Source organism: Suillus subaureus (genome assembly GCF_016647635.1).
Source record: "Suillus subaureus strain MN1 chromosome Unknown BJ212scaffold_33, whole genome shotgun sequence".
Classification (NCBI taxonomy): Eukaryota; Fungi; Basidiomycota; class Agaricomycetes; order Boletales; family Suillaceae; genus Suillus; species Suillus subaureus.
Genome location: NW_024538589.1, coordinates 22,626 through 44,142, shown reverse-complemented (window position 1 = coordinate 44,142; position 21,517 = coordinate 22,626). Strand labels below are relative to the sequence as shown.

The following is a 21,517-nucleotide window of genomic DNA, read 5'->3' as shown; positions in this document are numbered from 1 at the left end:
CCGTATCGCGCCATCACTAGACTCACTTTCCACTATATTTGTACTACATCACGATCACCATTGCTGTCACTAGATGACTCATTACTATCTCTGACTCATACCCTTATCTCTGACTCATTGCTGACATATACGTACCTGCCCTAAAGCATCTACGATCTATATATACTCAGTCATGTACTTAGTAGATCCTCACTTTAATCTACTAGGTTCTCACCTGAAACATCCTTCGCTTAGGACCTCCAATCCTAAGTCGTCTGACCACCAATATTCAAGTCAGAGACACTCTCTTTGACTTGTCTTATGACCCTTACCTTTGTAAGGTCTAGATTCAACTTTAGCTGTTACTCTTATTGAGTAGCTGTAGTTGCGACTACCCTAGTTCATAACAATAAAGGGCTTTAGCAACGAATCTGATGAAATGAACTAACTGAAGACAATGATATGGATGCACGGCATGACAGACCGAAACTTCCCTATTTCAACGTTTGACTCTTTGAGAATCTTGCAGTAGTACAACATTGCCTCCATGAATGGTTCAGCACCACTGCCTCCAATCTCATTCTTCCACCCAACTATCACCTGCACAAAATTTCCATCAGGAGACATAAGATGTCCATCAGTCATACATTTTGTTGCACCAAATGTAGAAGGATGGAGCATGATACCATAGCTGCAGAGCAGATACCTGAACTTATTCATCCGCTTGAGCTCATTGATACAGAAACAGGACATCTCCTGTGAAAGTTGCCAAACAAAGTCATTATTGCAGTCAGTTGGTTGATAATTTTGACAATCATTGACAAATTCGGTGAAGATAGGCTCAAGAAGAGTAACTGGAAGAGGGTCTGCAGCTCTGTGAGGATGATTGCAAAGGTACTCTTCCTTGTCCTGCATCACAGCAAAGGAGGCCGGTTTTGCATCAGCTGATGGAGCACCTGGGGCCTTCTGGAGGTAAGCCAATCATTTATCAACAAGTGGAATGCATGGCACTACAGGAACTAAGAACCAGATGTGATACAGATCAGTGTTCAAGGAATGGGTGGCAAACTGACAAGTAACTTACCAGTATGCTGTGGTTGGACAACAATATGCAGACAGTTATGCAGAGGAGCATTGGGAAAAATCTTGACCATTTTAGCCACAGGTGATAGGGATTTCTTTGGGTCAAGTGTAAAATTGTGAAGATTATGTTCAATCATCTTGTGACAGGCAGGTTGGACTTCCAAAGTCTCAGCACAAGATCAGATCACAGGCATCAGACCACTCACCAGCCATAGCTTAAGATGGTCAGCATCAACATGGTCAAAATGCAGCTTCTTTGCATCCTTGATAACCTCTCAGAGGGCACTGACACTCTCTGTCAGTGCAATCTTGATCTCAAATATATGGCAAGGATCATCACCCAAGACAATGCAGTTGAGTTTGAGGTGGAGCGGTTCAGAAGACACTAAGTCAGACCACAATCAGTAAGGAGGAAAGGGTGGCAATATTGAAAGACAACTTACTGAAAGGTAGGCATTGGATAATAATATGCAGACACTTATGCGGAGGAGCATTGGGAAAAATCTTGACCATTTTATGCACAGGTGATAGGGATTTCTTTGGGTCAAGTGTACAAGATTGTGAAGATTATGCGTCAATCATCTCATGTCAACAGGCAGGTTGAACTTCCAAAGTCTCAGCACAAGATCAGATCACAGGCATCAGACCACTCACCAGCCATAGCTTAAGATGGTCAGCATCAACATGGTCAAAATGCCTACTTCTTCACGTCCTTGATAGCCTCTCGGAGGGCGCTGACACTCTCTGTTAGTGCAATCTTGATCTGAAATATACAGGCGAGGATCATCGCCCAAGACAATGCAGTTAAGTTTGTACATCTGGCGTTGAGAACAAGAGTAATAGTGTCTCGAGCGATGACCGCAGGGAGTTAACAAAGCCAAGCAGCCACACCACGTGACTGCGCTTCTTTTGTTTCTTTCGCACTTGACTCGACGGTCTCCTTGCAGTTCCATGAATGCCAGCTAATCGAATACCAGATTTCCTATACTCTATCTCCTTCTCCCTCTCCGATAACGCAGTATAGAATTGACATCATATGGGCATGCCGGGTTTTTTATTCATCTATGGGACCATAGATGCCAGACTCCAATACTATAGAGAGATCAGTGGTACCTATCATCAAATTGGCCTGGATCACCGCTTCCATATCAGGATGTGTGCTATTTTGCCCATGTGCTCACGACTTTTAATGTATGTTTAAGTTCATTTGCTATTGACCGGTGTCCAACTCTACAGACTTTTATTTAGGCAAGGCATCACCGATCATCGACCATCCTTCAAACGTCCAAGTATTTCCTGCGGGCCGCAGTCATTTCCACCAGGCTGCAGAATGAACGCCAGCTTCGACAGATCATAAACGATGAGGCACATGGCCCGCAGCGCTGCATGCAGGCACGCTTCTCGTATCTAATGTACTGAGTTGGTGACCGCGTGGAATAGCGTTGTTTGTTTTTTCCAACTGATGATGGTAGCTTCAGGGACGGCGGATCGTGGTAGAATCTCACTTGAGACCTGCGACCATGTGGTCACCAGCCTCGCACGCACCGGGGTTTGGACAGGTTAAGGCTAGGTTCATGCACAATGAGTGATGACTGACGTGGTGACTTGCGGTATTTATTTTTGTTTAACTCCACGGTGGTCGTCGTTGGTAGGGCGGTGTGCCTGGGCAGTGTGGTGATTGAATTGTCCTATTAAATCAAACGAGTCGTCGTTGCTGTATACTCAAGGCAATATTCAGGTCATTGCCACTGCACATATCAGTATAGGCTAGTTCATTAACCGATGGTCAGTATCACTAATTAGTCTTAGGCGTCGGACGAAATGGTGCAAATGAACAATCTTTAAATTGTTCTTAACTGGTAGTCATCGAACCTTAAGGCCTTACTACTTGCGCGAATTGCGAGTTTAAACACACATCACAGAATGCGATTTTGATGTAACAGATATCCAACGAATTCCTAGCGCTGCACAACGACCAGGCGTTCCTTCAGCGTCCATGCGCCCATCGTGCATAACGAGGTAACAGGGGGATAAATGAGGCTGGTTTCATTTGTAATGTACTCCAGGAGAAAGCGTCACATAAGAACCCTACAAGCTGTTCTGCAGGTACTAGCGCTATCTGTACAAAAAAAATCCGCAAAGTCCCAGAGAGACAAATACAACAGCGGTAATAAAAACGATAACCACCATCCTCTATGTACAATATACGACAGGTATGATATATGCAATAAATAGATAACAAATAGCCAAAAGAGTGGAAGCCTCGTCGGGGGGTCCGAAGCGTGGCAAAGATCGACAGCAGAGAGGATATCGCAAAATCGGGAGAGCATGATAGGTGTAGTACGACAACAATAATAACTCATTTTATTTTTCATATGTGAATGTCAACTTCCCGGGCGTCAAAGGGTTGTCTTGTGACGTCGTGTCGACTGAGATGTTCGAGTGGCGTTGGCGCACCTGGAATGCGTATTCCGAGGGCGACTCCTCGACGATGCGGGTGTTGCGGTTAAGCAGGATTTTGATCCAGGTGGGCACGATGCCGCCGGGGGGGATGACCCAGGGCTCGGATGCGTCATAGTTGGGTGGCATGATCGAATTGTTGGAGATCTTGGAGACGATCCATACGAAGCCGTTGATAATGACATAGGAGAATACGCCGACAATGACGCCATATGCAATGCTGTGCCTTGCTGTCAACATCTCAAACTCTTTAAGATACGTCCAGGGGACTCACTTGTATGACAGAGGAATAAATAGGATGGTAAGGAAAGCAGGGACAGCATCGCCGACATAGTCCCAGTTGATATCGCGAACATTGCGGATCATGAGCGAGCCAACGACGACAAGCGCACCGCCGGTAGCCCACGGTGGGATGGAGGCAAAGATGGGCGCGAAGAAGACAGAAACGAAGAAGAGGAGTCCAGTGACGATTGCCGTTATACCGGTCTTACCCCCCTCTGCAAGCTGAATCAGATCCAAGATAATATATTGAAGAGGGAATGGTGTTCATACCAGCAATACCAGTGGCACTCTCAATGAATGCCGTGACGGGACTTGTGCCCACGAGCGCACCCATGGAGATAGAGAAGGCATCGACACAGTATGCGATGGTAGAATTTTCAAAATCAAGGGTGACGGGATCACGAAGGCCGGCGAATTTAACCATAGAGTAAAGAGTACCGGTGGTATCTTAATAAAACACTGATTCCAGACGTGGTTTCATATCATTGCTGAAACACTCACCCAAAATATCCACATAAAGGAAAGTTATAAGTGCGTACCACACCTTTCCATTACTATAGTGATACTTGAAAGCAGTACATGAGCTTTGCCCTCTACAAGATCGGGATTTCACTTACATCTAGTGCATTGCCAATGTGTTTCAAGGGATGCCAAGTAACAACCTGCTTGAAGAAGTCAAACAACTGATCACCAGCGGCGTCGTGTGGGAAGTATGTGACAGAGGTGTTTCGCGGCCAAGAGATGATGGAAGTGATGAAGATACCGATTAGGAGAGATCCCTTGACACGATAAAGCATCAATAAGATCGTGAGGATACTGGATTAGGTTATGCCGTAAGTACAAATAAAGATAAGGCGCGGACCGTACATACCCGCCAGTAAAGATACCAAGCCATGTGGTAGGACTCCGCAGAACTTGAGTACCACAGAAGTATGGTAGACCATCCAACCAATCTACAGACGTAGCCCATCAGATACGATGGCGGTGCAGCGACATGGACCGAGCGTACCTGACTCGAGACAGCCACCAAGACCGACCAAGTTGGTGGTGTCACCTCCAATTACATTCAAGCCACCGGATGCTGTGCGAAAATTATAAATAAAGAATATCCATCAGAAGGAGCATGTGTAGACAAACTTAGTCCAATGAACCTGTGTAGCAACGAACAATGATGGGAGCATCAGTTGCGGGCTCATCATCGATCAACGCAAAATAATGAACTTACGCAATGTACAATCCGATACCAGCACCTACAGCAAGAACAAGGGATTGTGGCATAATGCGAGCAAGCCATTGACGTAAGCCCAGAAGGGACAAGATAAAGAAGATCCATCTACAGAAGGCGTCTAGTGAGGCGAAGAGGTCCGCGAGAGAAATGGACTCACCCTTCCAAGAAGACAGCAGCGAGTGCTTCTTGGTAAGTAATAAACCCGCTGCCGTGATAACCAACAACAGAGTATGTGAACTGTAGAAATAGTGTCAATAGGCATGTATAGAATCGTCAGGTTGCTAACGGACGTACATAGGCATTAAGTCCCATCCCTGGAGCCATACCGACAGGCAAATTCGCAAGGGCACCCATTAAGACTGATGCGAGAGCGGACATGGCTGCTGTGGAAGTGATGAGATCTTGTTTCACCTCTTGGACGCATTGGAGATATGTCGGATCAGTAGCACAGTTATTGGCCGCTTCACAGACGCAAGTTCCCCCAGAGTCAGATACGATAGAAGCGTTGACAGAAATCTTGTAGGGACAGATTGATTGATTGGTGACTTAACGGTAACGATGGAAGAACATACGATGTACGCCATGGCTGCCTGAGAAGAGCGTTAACAAAATAATCTCATCGGTGAAATTTTGATTCTCACCCAGGTCGTTATACCCGCACGAATATCTGTCTGGTTGATCCAAGTTACATCAGACTATGAAGTCTGAGAGAGCCACAGAACGAGTAACGAACCATAAAACGTGAACCTTCGCGCTCACGGGCATGGCCAGAGCCCTCCAGACGAAACCATCGTCCGACTGCGGAATCGGCAACCTACAGAGAACATTGTTATCAAGATAACTAGGTGGCCCAGGGGATATACGAACCTGGGCGTTGAGCCTGTCGGCAAAAGTAAGCATGTTGACAGAGGTGAGGAAAGAAAGGAGTGTCGGTTGAGGAGAGTACTATATAACAGATTCTAAGAGCGGGACCTAACGAAGGGTTCGAAAGAGTGAAGCGAAACTCTCACTTCAAACTTGACAAGTTAATGGGCGATAACTCTCAATTAACACCATACATAAACAGTGCTGAGTTACCGAATGCGGATCTCGGTGACATCCCGATCAGAACCTTACTATCACGTTATGCTATTGGTCACACCATGTCCACCTTTCTTGGGCATCCCTTCCAGGAACTCCCCTTGCCAAGGCTGCCCGTAGCTGTAGCTTGCTGTAACCCAGGTCCCAGGGGGTAGATACCCGGATCACATTTCTAGGCCAACATGCACTACATTTTGCCTTGCCTAGGATAAAATAATCATACCTGAATGGACCCGAATAGGGTTGACAAATTCATTATAATCAGGTCGCAGGTGACGCTGGGATCCTGATCTGAGTTTCGAAACATTTGAGTTTAGCTGTAACAGTTCAGAGTTAGGACCTTGCGGAGTTGAGAAGGCTCGGCCAGTTTTCCGAATCATCGATTACATAGAATGATGACCTCGGTGTAATGGTTAGTACACACTGATAGTAATATTGAGGTAATGAATTATTCACTTTGGACAGAAAGGTTTGAAATGATTCGAGGCGTATCATCTCATTCCACATTCACGATGCTGGCCATGAAATTAAGATTTGAATGCTGGTTTTGTCGTAGTTCTGTAATCTCACTCAAAAATAACTTGTGCATGTGATCTGTTATCTCTTGCATATGTTAGGGGGCCGGAGATGAGCTTCTCTCTAGTACTAGCGCGAAGCAGTTCTGACCCAGCCATGTGAGCAAAACACAAAGGGAGCACCGAATTTGAGGACATTTATGACATGATTAATTACGAACAGGCCCGCACACGAACAATAAAGCACTCAACATTGTCGCGTATCGATGTCCCGCGTTCATATCGATTAGAGGTCTATGCCTCGACTCGTAATCGGAGTCAGGTTACCGGGTCATTGGCAAAATACTTCTTATTGAAGTGTCGTTAGTACTTCGAAACTTCAGAAACATTTCAGAATGGTGCTATCACCATGAATCTCCGAAGTGCCGCTCAATGACGAAACAGAGCTAAGTTTAGGAAACGGTAAGAAGTCGAACAAAAAAAAAAGAATCACCAAGGGTCAGGCGAGGCCTACGGTAGTGCCTCAAAGGTCAAAGTCCAGGACTAGGCTAATCCAGACTCACGAATGCACTCGAGGGATACTCCATGGCGCCAAAGTGACAATCAGAAGGCTAATGAGATGGCTATTCTTGGCCTTCCATAAGTTGCCATATGACGTATACTGGTAACCAATATCGCTGTAACGCCGCAACCTAGAACTCCTAGAAAAGACAGATTTGGATCATGAGAATGCGCAAGTTTCAAGCTCCCAGAGTGTCGACATGTTGGCAGGCCCACGGAAAGCTTATCCAACGAGCCATAATAGGTTACTCCTGGTACCTACTATTTCGAGAGTCGAGGCGGCAGGGCAGCACTTGCTGTCAACTTCCGACATGTCGCGGGCATAATGTTACATGGAGCCTTGGCGAGATGCGGATGCAGTCCAGTCTGGCCAAGCACGATAGCGGCATCGGAAGAGAAGAGAACCCAGCTGCATGCCGACTACTTCCCACTATTCGATGGTCTTGCAACCGGATCACCAGATTATCCCGCTTACACTCGAGTTGTACCGAATGGTGTCAATTCTTTTAGTTGCTCTCAAACCGGAGTTCTCAGGTTCAGCACATTTCACACTACCTGTCAGTAGACTGCTGATAGCTTTCAAATTTCATAGGTGCCGACCCAGACGTGAGGCGGCGTGCACGATTCTGCGGATTTGGCAGCAAGTTGCAGAGGAATGACACGACTCTCACGTTAGTGGAGGAGGCTGACTTTGTCCTGACAGTTCCTGATGTCTAATTTCTCACTACTGCCTCTTGCACTCTTTTTTTATTCTAATTGTGTCTATTCTAATCTGTACTAGGACCGCCCATTGTCGCTTCTGATATCTGAAATCGCGAATGCCCTGATCAGTGGCGCTTGTCTGCCGTTCCCGCCGGCCGCTTTAGACGCGCATTTCGAATGTCCGCGTTTGCGGAGTGTTACAGGAATCTGTTGGAGCGCAATCAGCGCACGACGTGCATCATGATATTGGGAAGAACTGGTCAGTGAATTGGCATGACTGTTCTCCCGTTCTGCTTCCCTTGCAACCTTAACTTTAGGCCTGCTGTATAGTTCTCGGATAATGCTGTTTGCCGCATCATTCATCCTCATTCGTCTCGACGTTAGCGATCTCAATCCCCGCTCGCCTAACTTTTTGCCCACTGCTTCCATCGCACAGACCTGTTTCAACACTTCCATCAACCTTCTCTCGTTAAGGTCCTCGGCAACTTTCCCGCTTCTTTCTTCTTCCAAAAAAAATGGTTTATTGTCTTTTGGGGTCGTAGCCCCATACATGGGGGGCTTACTCGACTGTTAGTCTATTGCATTGCCGCCGCCTTGTCAATCTCGCCTCAGTAATGCTTCCGACCGTCCCCACTGACAGGAGCCAAGCTGTAGACTCTTGTCATTGTGGCTATAACGTCTGCCCTGATTCTGTGACTGCGCCCACATCGCATTGGTAGCCACTCACTGCATCCCGTTAAGGTCTTCGGCAACCTTTCCTTGTTCCCTGCCACCGCCCGCTTCAGTAATGCTTCCAACTAAAAAAAATTGTTCCCAGCAGCCAAGACCCTTGTCATTGTGGTTATAACAATGTCTGCCCTGATTCTGTGACTGCGCCCAAATCCTATTGCTACATTCGTAGTCCCTCACTGCAATGAGTCCTAGTAGCGCAAGAACTCCTCCACACGTGGAGACAGTGGCCGACATGATACATCTCGCAACTCCAAGTGACACACTGGGTCAATCGGCTTGGACCAGATCTCTTCGTCTCACATACAGGGCGGTTTTGTAAAACGTACAATTTCATTACGGACGTGCGTGCCCTGGCATTTAAATACACGTTCTTTCGTGAACACGCGTCACGAAATGTTTTGATTCGTGAGATTACAGGAATTACGTCGAACGCAGACGACGTCGCTGGAAACGTGCTGTGGTCAAACACGTGCGAGGGAATAAACACGAGGTTATGGACTGGAGAAGAGGACATGCCGTGGGTCAGCGGGATCGTCAAGCAGTAAGCCCGAGATGCCTTCTGGAGATGAAGGACAAGTTGAAAAATTTAGATTGCGAGAATATTCTCAAATGTATCAAGTGACATCCGGCAAGTCTGAATCTAAAGTGAAGAATCTCGCTGTAGAAGCAAAAGTACAAGTAAGCCGGAGTCAGGGACTTGCCGCGTGAGCTAAGTAGTTCAAAGTCCGATCGTAATCATGTTGGTTCGAAAGTCACTACGTTACTTCCAAGAGGGGCCAGGGCCCATCAGATTGTCATACTCGGTGAGTACTGTGACTTCAATAGACATTATTGTGCTCTATGCAGTGCTCAGTGATTTCCAACTGCCGACGGCCTGACTATATCGACTCCATACAAATACGATAATGCCGCCTTATCTCCCTGCCAGACTCATTTAAAGGTGGCTTCAACTTGAGGCGCGCAGTTTGTATTCGAGCTACTAGCCGATGTAGTGATTATAATCGCAGCTGTATCAGAAACCATGGACGACTGCCCTCACCAGCAACACTTACAGTTACACGAAGGCACAGCCAAATAATTAGCACATGAACGGCAAGTGATCGACTTTGCCAACTTCATCGGTTTAAAATTTAACGCTTGGAATTTCTGGGAATACCATCCAGAATTACGTCTACTCGTTCACCGGACTTGCACAGGACTTACTTAGCCTAGAGTCCGACGGGATGCAGAAAAGGAAACATCAAATGCATTTGATCAGATCAGTGAGTCACGCGCAGTTCGGATGCCGCAAGCGAGACGTTCTCGGCACGTCTTGAGTAAGTGGAGCAAGAGCAGTTTCGGTTAGGTAGGTGACTTACTGCGGCCCATCTGATTAGGAGTGATCTCGTAGCTTCTCAGAAGTTATCACATTTCGTCCTCTAATTCAACACCCGGGAACACTATCAGAAGGTTCTGGGCTATATGTTCTATTCAACGTATACGAGCCCCAACGCCACCTTAGTGGGCCAGTCACGAAGTGGTTCAATACTCCAGTGAGCAATTCCTGTTGGGCATTCACGAACGAAGCGCATGTGATGTTGCACCTTTAGTTCAGGCGGGACGTCCAGCAAATCTGATTCAGAGTTTGATCGGAACAACGATGGGAATATTCGGGGTCAATTTTGGACGATATATGAACGGGAGGCTGGATATCATGTTGAGGAGTTCCTTGAAAAACACAAGAGTGACATGGATATCGTTCTTATATTCGTGAGTATCTAGCAGTTAAAACTACCATCTCGATATGTTTCTATGTGGAACCGCGATTCTGACCATAATACATAGTCAGGTCTCTTCTCCGCAGTCAGCACCACTTTCATCGTTTCTCTTCAATCCACACTCAGTCCGGACGAAACTGAGATGACAAACGCCCTTTTAAAACTGCTTATCCACACACTCAACAACACTGCGTTCGATGGTCGACAGCCCGACCTCCCACAGTGGAATGGACCAGGGGCGACTGAGATTTGGATACAGTGTCTCATGTACGCCAGTCTCAGTACCAGTCTCATGGCTGCGCTGGGTGCCGTACTGGGGAAGCAATGGCTGGGGCACTTCATACGCGGCGGACGTGGTCCGATTGACGTCCGCGGTCGCCTAAGGCAACAGAAGATGGATGGTCTTCAGACGTGGCACTTTAGTGCTGTCTTGGAAGCGCTTCCGTTGTTGATCCAGATTTCCCTGCTTTTATTCGGAATTGCTCTAATTGCTAGCATTTGGACGCAGCAGCCGACCATTGCAACTCCAGTAGTGTTGACGATGGCATTTGGAGCCCTGTTTTACGGCGCCATCGTCCTATCCTGCATCGTTTCTCCAACTTGTCCATTCCAGACCACTACGTCAACGATCCTCCGGTTTGCCTTACAAAGTCTCAGTCGCTCGATCCGGAGATTCCATGTCTCGCTAGCGGGCTGGATCCCATCGCTCCTTTTTGGAATAACCGCTACTTCCAGGCTGTGCAACAATGCACGCGCATATGATAACGACAAAGAATCTGGGCTGCCGCACAAAGCGGACGCTCCTCATGACGCGGCCGCGGTTCGCTGGATAATGGAGACAACTACAGATCCAAATGTCATTACTTCAGCTGCGCTTATGGTTCCCGAGATTGAATGGCCCAAATTAATTGACGTCTCTGCTGCGATCATGCAACTACGAGATACCTTTCTAGCTTGCTTCGAAAGCACTCAAGGCAGGCAGCCCAAGCTTGGGCTTCATTCGAAAACGCGTGCACTTGCCTGCGGGAAAGCTTTAATCCACCTATACTTCGCGCGACTGGATAGCCGGGATATGCATCAGCTATTCTTTGACCCGTTGGCAGAGTCGGCATCAGCGACACCAGTCGCGACTCAGCCTCCCGACATATCTTGGTTCACCTTCCTTGTGCTGCAAGATACGGAGATGCAATTTATCTGCGACATGATACGGAGTGCCTTCCGACTGAGCTTAGGGCACCGTCCTTTCGTCCCCCGGATACCCGACTCGTACCTGGCGTGGATGTCGTACTCCATTCCGCACTGTTTGTTACATTACAAGCGAGAAAGGCACCTTCGCATGTGGGCTATTGATGCCATCACTCGTCTACTTGTCTTTCCACTGCCTCCAAGGGCTGTGATCGTCAACTGTTTGACGGCTGCTGCGCTCGTGATCGGCATTCCTCTTGAGGAGGATGCTTCGATTCGTCTCGACGAAGATGCTTTGATTCGTCTCGACAGGGGGTGAGCCCTTGGTTTATACTTCATTCATCGTGTTGGCTAATCTGCTCTACAGGGATGAACTAGAATCTTTGCTCCTGCAAGTTCTGCAAGGCTTGCAGGATCGAGATCTACAGGCAACGTTGGAACAGGGTTTTTCAGCAGCATCCCCAAATGACCCAGATAGTGGTCTTGAAGATGTTGATATCGCAATGCTCTTCCGCCCTCTCTCGGTTCTCATCGAAGCTGTCGAGTATCGTCAGATATTCCGCGACCATAATTTACCTGCTTGGGCCCTTCAACTTTGCAAACGTATGGTACAAAGAGCCAATATCAAATCTCCTTTGAACCCAATTGCCGCGGATCACCAATATCAGTGTCTCAGCAGCGCCAGAGCTGCACTTCACCTTAGTATCGTTGCCGACGCGGACCTCAGGTACAGGGCTGATGATTGGCGCGCACTGTGGAATTGCATCAGAGTAGGCACTAGCCACGGAAAACGCCGCAGGGAAGACTTCACATGGTTGCTTGACTTCATAGTTCATCATCATAATACCAAGGACCACCTTGCTTTAGGCGATGCACTCCAAGCCATGAGCAAGATTGGCGAGGTAGAGTGGCCTGAAAATTTGATGCAGGTCTACTATTCGAACATTTGTGTAGCCATGAGTCCGGATATGCCTGCCCGAACACGTCACTCTGGAATGGCGGCACTTCACGCAGTTAGGAGAAAGGTGGCTTCAGATGATTTAACGCCGAGCATGATGGTCAATCTCTCGCTTGCGCTGTCCTCTACCGCTACTCTATGCATCGATCCTCCTGTGGACGACGAGCCTTCTCATATCTTACCCCTCTCAGAGATCGCGCGATCATGGAGGCGTGACCTGTGTTACATTCAAATTATCTTTGCGCTTCGGCAGTCGCGTAAATGGGACGAGTATTTAGCGAACGACGGGCACCTTGAGCGATGTGCTGGGATCGCCGCCACTCTGACAAACGAGAATCGCAGTGGGCACATGCGGGTTATTTCTCAGTTGAACGCAGGACATCTCGCGCTTTACCTTGCAGTCATCCTCGCGGGGGAACAGCACGACACCGCCTTTAGTACAGATGCAACTGGCATCTCCACGCCGACGGATACAGATAAGCTGCGCTGGAAACTCATCCGCAAAGCTTGGGCGTATGCGTCCTCGCAACGGCTAGATGAGGGTATCCAACACGTCGTCCCCATCCTCGTCCAGCACACCCTGCAACATATGAAGGGAGGTCAACAGGACGTGTCGCGCTCCATGGAGGCAGCGGTGTTGAAAGTACTGGTTGCACTGCGGTCACTACCAGGTGTCGATGCGGATGATGATCAGGTTAATAAATTGACGGAGCTGTTGAGATTGGGGGATTGGGTGGAGAGTACGACGAAACCTCTCGTCGGGAGCTGATGTATAGGGTGCATATCCTGAGAAGTGCATGTATCACATTGTCGCGTCATTTGCATGGACATATAATTCTTATGGACCGAGTATTGACAGAATTATCCGAATCATATAGACCAATTAAATGGAAAGGCTTGTGGGGACCTGTAAATGCATGTGTACTTAGTACGAGACAGGTGACGATGATCAAATTCAATTGGAGGTGCATGGTTCAACTTGTACGGCTTATATTACATGGTGACCAGAGTACTAGATATCAATGGAAGTATGAGATTCGAAAATTGGACTACGACAATTAATGGTTCCGGCGCCTCTCCTATCAACCCTAGGGTCGCCATTCGCTCAACCAAACATCTCTTGGTCCCGGAAGTAGACTCTTCTCCCTCCGGATGTACTGGCCGTACTCCATCTTTCCAACTACCTCCCCATGGCTGAACACCACCTTACCCCTGATGATTGTGTACCTCGGCCAGTTCTTGAACTCGATGCCCTCAAACGGCGTATAGTCGACAGCATGGTGCAGCATCTCATTGGTGAGCTTGAATGACTGGAACTTCGTTTGCGGGTACCAGATAACCAAATCAGCATCGAAGCCAGGGGCAATACTGCCCTTTTTCTTCAATCCATATAGCTTAGCTGGGTTTGTGGACGTGACCTCGACAAACTTCTGTGGGGAGATGCGCCCGGAGAGGACTCCGCCGGAAAAGAGAAGCGGAATACGGGTTTCCACGCCAGGTAGTCCATTCGGGATGAGACGGAATTTACCATATGGAAGGTTTCCGTCTTTGAGTCCTCGTTGCTTTCCATTTTGATGATTGAATTTGTTAGGGGAGTGGTCTGAAGAAACAATGGTGAATGTTCCGTTTTTGACCCCGGCCCATATGGCATCTTGGTCGGACTTGTCCTCCCGGATCGGAGGTGAGCATACGCACTTCGCGCCTGCATAAAGCAAGTAAGATAAAGGTTAGCAGAACATAGCAGAGGAGTCATTACCTTCGAAGTCACCCTTTCGCATCGAATCGGCGAGAAGGAACATGTACTGGGGACACGTTTCACCGTAGATCGGAAGCAGCCTTGTTTGTGCGTCGCGGATGTGCTTTGTGGCAGGCCCACCGGATATGTGCACGAGCAGGATCGGTGTATCCATGAGTTCAGCCAAACAAATGACGCGGTTCTACTGCAATGTAAGTATACCATTTCAAACAAAGCATAAAATAGGCTCACCGTAGCCTCGGCCTCCACAATCGGAGGTCGAGATGTTCCATGGTGGTAGGGATGCGTCATGAGCTTCTGTTCTAGATGCTGCGTCATCCAGTCGATAACATCGGCATTCTCGGCGTGCACCATCGTGGTGATACCAAGTTTCCGAGCGGAATACATGACATCAAGAATCTGGTAATCCAGAAGTCTCAATGGCTTGTATGTCATATACAGCTTCACGCTCGTGATTCCGTATTCATCTACCATCCGCGGGAATTCACCTTCGACGATTTGGGGCGTCGGATTGGTGATGATAACGTGGAAAGCATAGTCACAGTAGGACTGGTCCTTGGCGAGCTTGTGATAGTCCTCGATAACAGCGATGATACTCTCGTCCTTCTTCATCTGAGAAGCGAACGTAATTACTGTTGTCGTTCCTCCAGCTACCGCACTACGTGTGCCCGTATCGAACGTGTCACCGACAAAGTTTTCGGGATCGGGGATGACCCCATTCGTAATGATGGAGTGATCAATATCCACACCGACGGTGGCTTCGTAAAACTACACAGCATAATAAGTATTTGAGCAGCGGACGAAGGAATTTACGAGCCTGGCTCAGATGAACATGAGCATCGACTCCTCCAGGAGTTACAAAAGCCCCTTCGGCATCAATCTCTTGCGCGCCAGGTGCAGCCGGAAGACGAGGACCAACAGCGACAATGGTTCCATCCTGACATAGGCAGCGATGCATTAGTAAAACCTGAACACGATAGCAGGTGGTATTCGTACTTTAACTCCAATATCACAAGACTCCCAAATGTCCGAGGCAGTCACGACGGTACCATTGCGAACAACGAGGTCGAAATCCATGACAGGGTATCAATGAAAGCTCCAAGCATGTCGCACGAGAAACGGCAGAGATAAATACTCTCCTGAAGATAACAAGAAGACCACATGAACATCATCTCACCTCAGAAGCAAGGTCTCGTGCCAGGAAGCACACCTTGGAAAGTTGTGGCTGATTTTAGTAGAGCCTAGACACAGTCGGGCGTCTGATAAAAAGGTGACATACGCTCACGTTAGCGAGGATAAACATCTAGTAGTAATGTCTCGCATGAGTGAGCTCGTTGAGCTACTTTTAATAGGCACCCACAGGTTGAATTTACATTTTTTGTACTTTGATGGTTGAACTCACCCGAAGATACACCAAGCTCGTACATTTATCATGGCCCAGACACTGGTAAGGCAACGCTCCCCCGCTCGAAGGACGCTATATTTTAGTCGTCGATCGAAATACAGAACCCGCTCCACAGTACAGAGTCAAGTTGTTAAATTTCCGGTAGACGTTGTAAATACCTGAATATCATCAGATTCAGGTATTTACGTGTAACTCAATGCCAAGTTACTTCGGAGTAGATAGTATCTTGTCTTCATCTCTGATTGCAGTGAAAGATGGACGTCTGGAGCTTGGTTCATAAATATCTTGAATAGTCGAAATGTGGTAAAAAAAATTAGATACTTGAAAACAAATCGACACAAACTTGAGAACCAATGCGCACCATATGTGGCGTTGAACGTTGAACGTTGAACTCCCATGGAGAACTATGCTATGACGTACACATAACCGACAGCTGAAAGCCTCGATAGTTGCCATCGGTCCCCACTAACCACACACCCAATCCCTAGCACTACCACGTCGTCTTCGTTACTGATGAACGATAAATGATTCTCATTGGCTGCGCTACTGCCATGATGAACGGTGAACAATTTTCATTAGGAGGGCTTATGTAACCTCGCACTCTATAATTCTATTATTAATTTAATATTTAGGCAACGGGTTAAGCATGTAGGCTCCTGTTTATTGTAAGCAGCATTGCAGCGCCGTTCAGCCACTCCTTTTGATCAGTGATCATAACCGTTACGCGACAGTTATGGTCTCAAAGATTCCTCTCAGTGGACCCGACGATAGCATCGTGGATATCTTGCAAGGAAGGGAGCGCATCGTATCTTACCCTGGCACAAGTCAGTTCAATGGTCGCGGTATATCTGCATGTGGCCTTGCAGCCATGAATTTTGCGAGAGTTCTCTCTGACCTCGTTCACATACATAGTCAGGACAGGATGATAGATCTGCTTCGAGCTATCACCAGCAAAGAGGTCATTCAAGTAAGTATTTTGTCTGATTTAGCGCCCGTCAAATCCACTGGCCGTAGCCCCTCACTGCTTCTTACGAAACGTTATACCATAGGACATTGTCTCTATCTGCTCAGGATGGTCAAGTGACTTGCACTTGGACGTGGAAGAAATCCAGCAGGTTCCCTTATTCGAGAAGTCTCTGAAGCATGTATCAACACGGTTTGGTCCCCCAAAGGCGAAGTATTTCAGGCGTACCCTGGAGTAAGCCAATTATTCGTTTATCCGTTTAATCACTTCCACGATCTTCTCAGATATATGCAAACCTTGAGCTCCTCGGCTACTGTCATCATCACCCGCCCTCCTGAGATCATCGCATGCACGCTGATTAAAGGATTAGAGACGGATGTCTTCGTGATTTTTGATTCTCACCCGCGGCCAAGCTATCCAGCTGGTTCTGGCCTTATTCTCAATACATCGATTGACCAAGCGGTCTCACGCTTGGCCAGCATATTGCCTGCTATCGACAGCCATCTTCTTTCCCTGAGTGGCTTGCAATGGCAAGCTCAGCTGCTTAATAACGTCTCGGGCCATATCTTTATGTCAAATGGACCACCTTCAGATATGCGAGGCATGCAGCACACTGTCGTTGAATCCAGCCTAGCCGTTCTGAGATTGCGAGCCGAAGTGGCCGAGTTGACGCAGAAAAATGAGAGGCTGGCTGAAGAAAACGCGACACTCGAAGAAGAGGTTCAACGCTTGGATGATGCTTTGAGCATTGAGAGGAAGAAAGTGGTGTCGCTTCAGGAACCCTCCAAGATCGTGCAGAGCAGCAGTGAACGACACTTCACTTCAAAGCCTCTCCCTTCGCGGCCCTCAAATGGAATAGCTGGATCATCACGGCTGGCTCCGCTCAACTTCTTGTCCTCGTCCTCGTCCTCGTCACCTAACAAAGTAACGAACAAGGGTCGCGGTCGTGATGCAGATGCATGGTCATCGCTTTATGATACGGTCAAGGAAGATCTAGGGCATGAGTGGGGGCTTGACAGCCTGAATTCAGCCGCAGCCCTCGAGTTGCAGCAATCTTTTGACGTCGAAGATTTGCAACTTCGAGATCAGATGCAGACTCTGGCTGCCTCACTCCCACACATTTTTTCGTGCGTAATATGCATGGAAGAACAACCTGTGGACGACAGTGTGGATCTTGAATGTGATCACTCGATATGCAGAACTTGTATCCGAGGACATATTTGCTCTAAGATCGAAGAACATCGTTTTCCAGTCCTGTGTCCCGTTTGCATGACAGAAAATAATAACCGTCAACCTGCAGGTTTGTACATCCTCTGTAGTACCCATTGTTAACTCACCCTCCTTAGCGATTTCGGGACTCCTCGTGCAGCAAATTGGTGTCAATGAGCGGCAATATACGATTTGGGAAGACATGGAACTAAGCCAGCTTTCAGTTCTCCTTCACTGCCGCAAGTGAGTGTCTCACTCGTGTTACCTTCCGGCGCGTCAACCATGTCATTTAGATGTCAGCGTTCAGTGCCAGTAGACAAACAGGAACATGATGAATCTCGCATGCTGGTTTGTCCTCTGCCCGATTGTGACCATATTTGGTGCAAAGCGTGCCAGCAATCTTTCATAATTGGCGGTCCTCCCCACTCTTGTGACGGCACCTCGGAACTGGACCATTTAATGAAGCAGCGTGGGTGGAAGTATTGCCCAAGTATGTGCTTTTCCTATTAGTTATTTACTGTTACTTACGGTTCTTGGCAGACTGCAAAACACCGGTCCAGAGGGACGGGGGATGCAGTCATATGACCGTGCGTGATCTACTTTTCGACAAGCATACCGTTCTAACGTATATGCTGTCGTAGTGCATCTCCCCGGCCTGCAACACTCACTTTTGCTACATTTGTGGACAAAATATTGTTCGTAGCGCCTTGCAAAGTGACATTCGGACCGCGGTCGCTGCTCACTATCGCGCTTGCAAACTGTTTGATTACCCCGAGTGAGGCACTCGGCAGTAGTGGACGGGAGTGTTGTAGGTTTAAGTGGGTTACAAGTCGGACTGTAACATCTTTGTCGTATAATTCCAGAAATGCAATTTGAGCCTATGGCATGAGGGACAGTCTTGGATAACCTTAGCTCCGCCATAAGCCACCCAATTATTGGGTGGCTTATGGCGGAGCTAAGGTGGGCACCAACGTCTGACGATGAGTCCGTCGCATCGTGGAGGCAAAGTTGAACATTGATTCGAGCATATATCAGTGAGTGTTATCGAGCTCACTAGTGGTTAGTATGGATTAATGAGGCCTCACATGCGAAGGTGCAACCAAGATACGGCCTCCTGAGTCCTCATGCGCGGTAGTGTCTATTATATTTTAGCTTATTACTGTCGTGAAATTTAGGAGTCAACAGAAGTCAACCCTATTGTTCCCCATTGCTAGGTTTCCTCTGATACTATCTACATGACGGACAGGCCTAGGAGATAGGAACCGTAAGCTTGACCTGTTTTTAAAATGAGACCTCCTGATGCAGTGACCGTCCCGGGCCTGGCTTCGTCACATTTGCAATCACTCGATGACGCATCATATTCATTAAATGAACACATGTCTCTGCGACGTCTATCAGGCGCCCGACTTTGTCTGCTAAAATCGGCGGCGATTGAGGAGTTCAATCTAGCACGAGACCTCGCTTCTGGAAGCTGAGGATGTTCATGTGGTCTTCCTGTTATCTACAGCACCGGTGTATATATCTGTGATCTCCCGGTGACAATGGACATACTTGGAGCTTTCGCTGATATCACACCATCATGGATTTTGACCTTGTCATCCGCAATGGTACCGTCGTGACTGCCTCAGACATCTGGGAGTCTTGTGATATTGGAATCAAAGTACGAATCTCACCTGCTGTCACTTCCGATTTTTCCATGTCTATGTTATAAAACTAGGATGGGACAATTGTTGCCGTCGGTCCTCGTCTTCCAGCCACAACTGGCGCGCAAGAGATCGACGCTGAAGGAGCTTTTATAACTCCCGGTGGAGTTGACTCTCATGTTCATCTCAGTCAGGCTGGTATTATTCCTCGTTATCTGCTGCCATATTCTTATTTATATCATATTGTGCAGGTACACAATGCCAACGTCGACGACGTAGATCATTCTACCACTACAAATGGGGTCATTCCAGATCGCGAAAACTATGTCGCTGACACGTACGACACGGGCACGCGCAGTGCAGTTGCTGGAGGAACGACAACAGTAATTACGTTCGCCTCACAAACGAAGAAGGACGCAAGTATCATTCCTGTTATTGAGAACTACCACAAGCTTGCCAAGGACCAGTCCTACTGTGACTACGCTTTCCACGTCATTATCACCAATCCGACGCCCCAAATCGTTGAAGATGAATTCCCGCGGATGGTCGACGAGTACGGAATTACGAGTGTGAAGTTGTATATGACATATAAACCCATGAAGCTTCTCGATTACCAGATTCTTGATGTTATGTATCACGCTCGGAAACTTGGTATCACCACGATGGTGCACGCCGAGAATGCCGATATCATCGACTGGATGACGCAGCATCTCGAGGAGAAGCTCATGACGCATCCTCACCATCATGGCACATCTAGACCTCCGATCGTGGAGGCTGAGGCGACGGTGAGTTGACTCTTGCTCTGTTTGACATGACATGCTCAGGCTGGCAACAGAACCGCGTCATCTGTCTGGCTGAACTGATGGATACACCGATCCTGTTGGTGCATATATCCGGGGGGCCTGCCACGAAGCACATCCGCGATGCACAAACGAGGCTGCTTCCGATCTACGGTGAAACGTGTCCCCAGTACATGTTCCTTCTCGCTGATTCGATGCGAAAGGGGGACTTCGAAGGTATCGACTCATCTGCCATGTTCTGTTAACTTTTGTCTTACTTGCCTTATGCAGGCGCGAAGTGCGTATGCTCACCTCCGATCCGGGAGGACAAGTCCGACCAAGACGCCATATGGGCTGGGATCAAGAACGGAACATTTAATGTCGTCTCTTCAGACCACGCTCCTTGCAAGTATGACCATCCAAACGGAAAGCAGCGCGGGCTCCAACACGGGAACCTTCCATACGGCAAATTCCGTTTCATACCGAACGGCCTACCTGGTGTAGAAACCCGTGTTCCGCTTCTCTTTTCCGGCGGGGTCCTCTCCGGGCGCATCTCCCCACAGAAGTTCGTCGAGGTCACGTCCACAAACCCAGCTAAGCTATATGGATTGAAGAAAAAGGGCAGCATTGCCCCTGGCTTCGATGCTGATTTGGTTATCTGGTACTCACAAACAAAGTCCCAGCCATTCAAGCTCACAAACGAAATGCTGCACCACGCTATCGACTATACGCCGTTTGAGGGTATCGAGTTCAAGAACTGGCCGAGGTACACAATCATCAGGGGCAAGGTGGTGTTTAGTCATGGGGAGGTAATTGGGGAGATGGGGTATGGTCAGTTTATTCAGCGAGAGAAGAGTTTACTTCCAGGACCAAGAGATGTTTGGTTGAACGAATGGCGTCCCTAATTCATTGATCGTTGTACTCCAATTTCCATATACCGTTCCATGTGAACTGAATTCCTTGGTGGTGTAAACCAGCTGTTTCACTGATATGTGCGAAGTAAGAAATACCGAGGCTGATCCTCAAGCTTTGGGATTGAGTCATTGAAAATATGGCCAAAGTTCTGGATGATATCATCTCGCACACTGCAAATATTCTTTCAAAGGTCAAGATGAGCTACCAGTTCTCCACTGTGATGCAAGGCGCTCACCGTCCGACCACAAATATTGTCGTAGGTGCATGATGATCGATGAGCACCACTACTCCCGCTCGGAGCACTTGATTTTGTACACGTGAGCT

The 21,517-nt window shown here is 47.9% G+C and overlaps 5 protein-coding genes across 5 annotated transcripts; 3 read left to right on the top strand and 2 right to left on the bottom strand.

Annotated features, from left to right (window-relative positions):
- Positions 1 to 3,085: 3,085 nt before the first annotated feature.
- Positions 3,086 to 6,129, bottom strand: BJ212DRAFT_1378360 (permease family-domain-containing protein). Its single transcript, XM_041336562.1, has 15 exons — positions 5,900 to 6,129; positions 5,766 to 5,846; positions 5,674 to 5,703; positions 5,605 to 5,622; positions 5,327 to 5,548; positions 5,190 to 5,269; positions 5,030 to 5,137; positions 4,942 to 4,955; positions 4,814 to 4,885; positions 4,676 to 4,757; positions 4,422 to 4,620; positions 4,306 to 4,369; positions 4,075 to 4,251; positions 3,797 to 4,019; positions 3,086 to 3,742 (listed from the first exon to the last, which is right to left on the bottom strand). The coding sequence occupies exons 1-15, from the start codon at positions 5,930 to 5,932 to the stop codon at positions 3,427 to 3,429; spliced, it is 1,719 nt and encodes a 572-aa protein (XP_041189290.1). The 5' UTR covers positions 5,933 to 6,129; the 3' UTR covers positions 3,086 to 3,426.
- A 4,155-nt stretch (positions 6,130 to 10,284) lies between these two features.
- Positions 10,285 to 10,869, top strand: BJ212DRAFT_1230621 (uncharacterized protein; the record flags this gene model as incomplete). Its single annotated transcript, XM_041329492.1, has 2 exons — positions 10,285 to 10,371; positions 10,447 to 10,869. Coding segments are annotated over 2 exons (510 nt in total), but the record flags the coding sequence as incomplete, so codon positions are not given.
- Positions 10,870 to 13,450: 2,581 nt separating this feature from the next.
- Positions 13,451 to 15,494, bottom strand: BJ212DRAFT_592547 (uncharacterized protein). The gene is made up of 5 exons (XM_041343601.1): positions 15,275 to 15,494; positions 15,096 to 15,215; positions 14,510 to 15,046; positions 14,279 to 14,459; positions 13,451 to 14,224 (listed from the first exon to the last, which is right to left on the bottom strand). The coding sequence occupies exons 1-5, from the start codon at positions 15,353 to 15,355 to the stop codon at positions 13,611 to 13,613; spliced, it is 1,533 nt and encodes a 510-aa protein (XP_041189288.1). The 5' UTR covers positions 15,356 to 15,494; the 3' UTR covers positions 13,451 to 13,610.
- Positions 15,495 to 16,341: 847 nt separating this feature from the next.
- On the top strand, positions 16,342 to 18,752 carry BJ212DRAFT_1378323 (uncharacterized protein). The gene is made up of 7 exons (XM_041336561.1): positions 16,342 to 16,650; positions 16,733 to 16,881; positions 16,932 to 17,947; positions 17,994 to 18,099; positions 18,150 to 18,346; positions 18,397 to 18,443; positions 18,498 to 18,752. Exons 1-7 carry the CDS (start codon positions 16,417 to 16,419, stop codon positions 18,633 to 18,635), a joined length of 1,887 nt encoding a protein of 628 aa, XP_041189287.1. The 5' UTR covers positions 16,342 to 16,416; the 3' UTR covers positions 18,636 to 18,752.
- Positions 18,753 to 19,435: 683 nt separating this feature from the next.
- BJ212DRAFT_1466541 (uncharacterized protein) lies at positions 19,436 to 21,450 on the top strand (the record flags this gene model as incomplete). Its single annotated transcript, XM_041338975.1, has 5 exons — positions 19,436 to 19,516; positions 19,574 to 19,688; positions 19,812 to 20,284; positions 20,335 to 20,515; positions 20,570 to 21,450. The coding sequence occupies 5 exons, from the start codon at positions 19,436 to 19,438 to the stop codon at positions 21,181 to 21,183; spliced, it is 1,464 nt and encodes a 487-aa protein (XP_041189286.1). The 3' UTR covers positions 21,184 to 21,450.
- Positions 21,451 to 21,517: the final 67 nt, after the last annotated feature.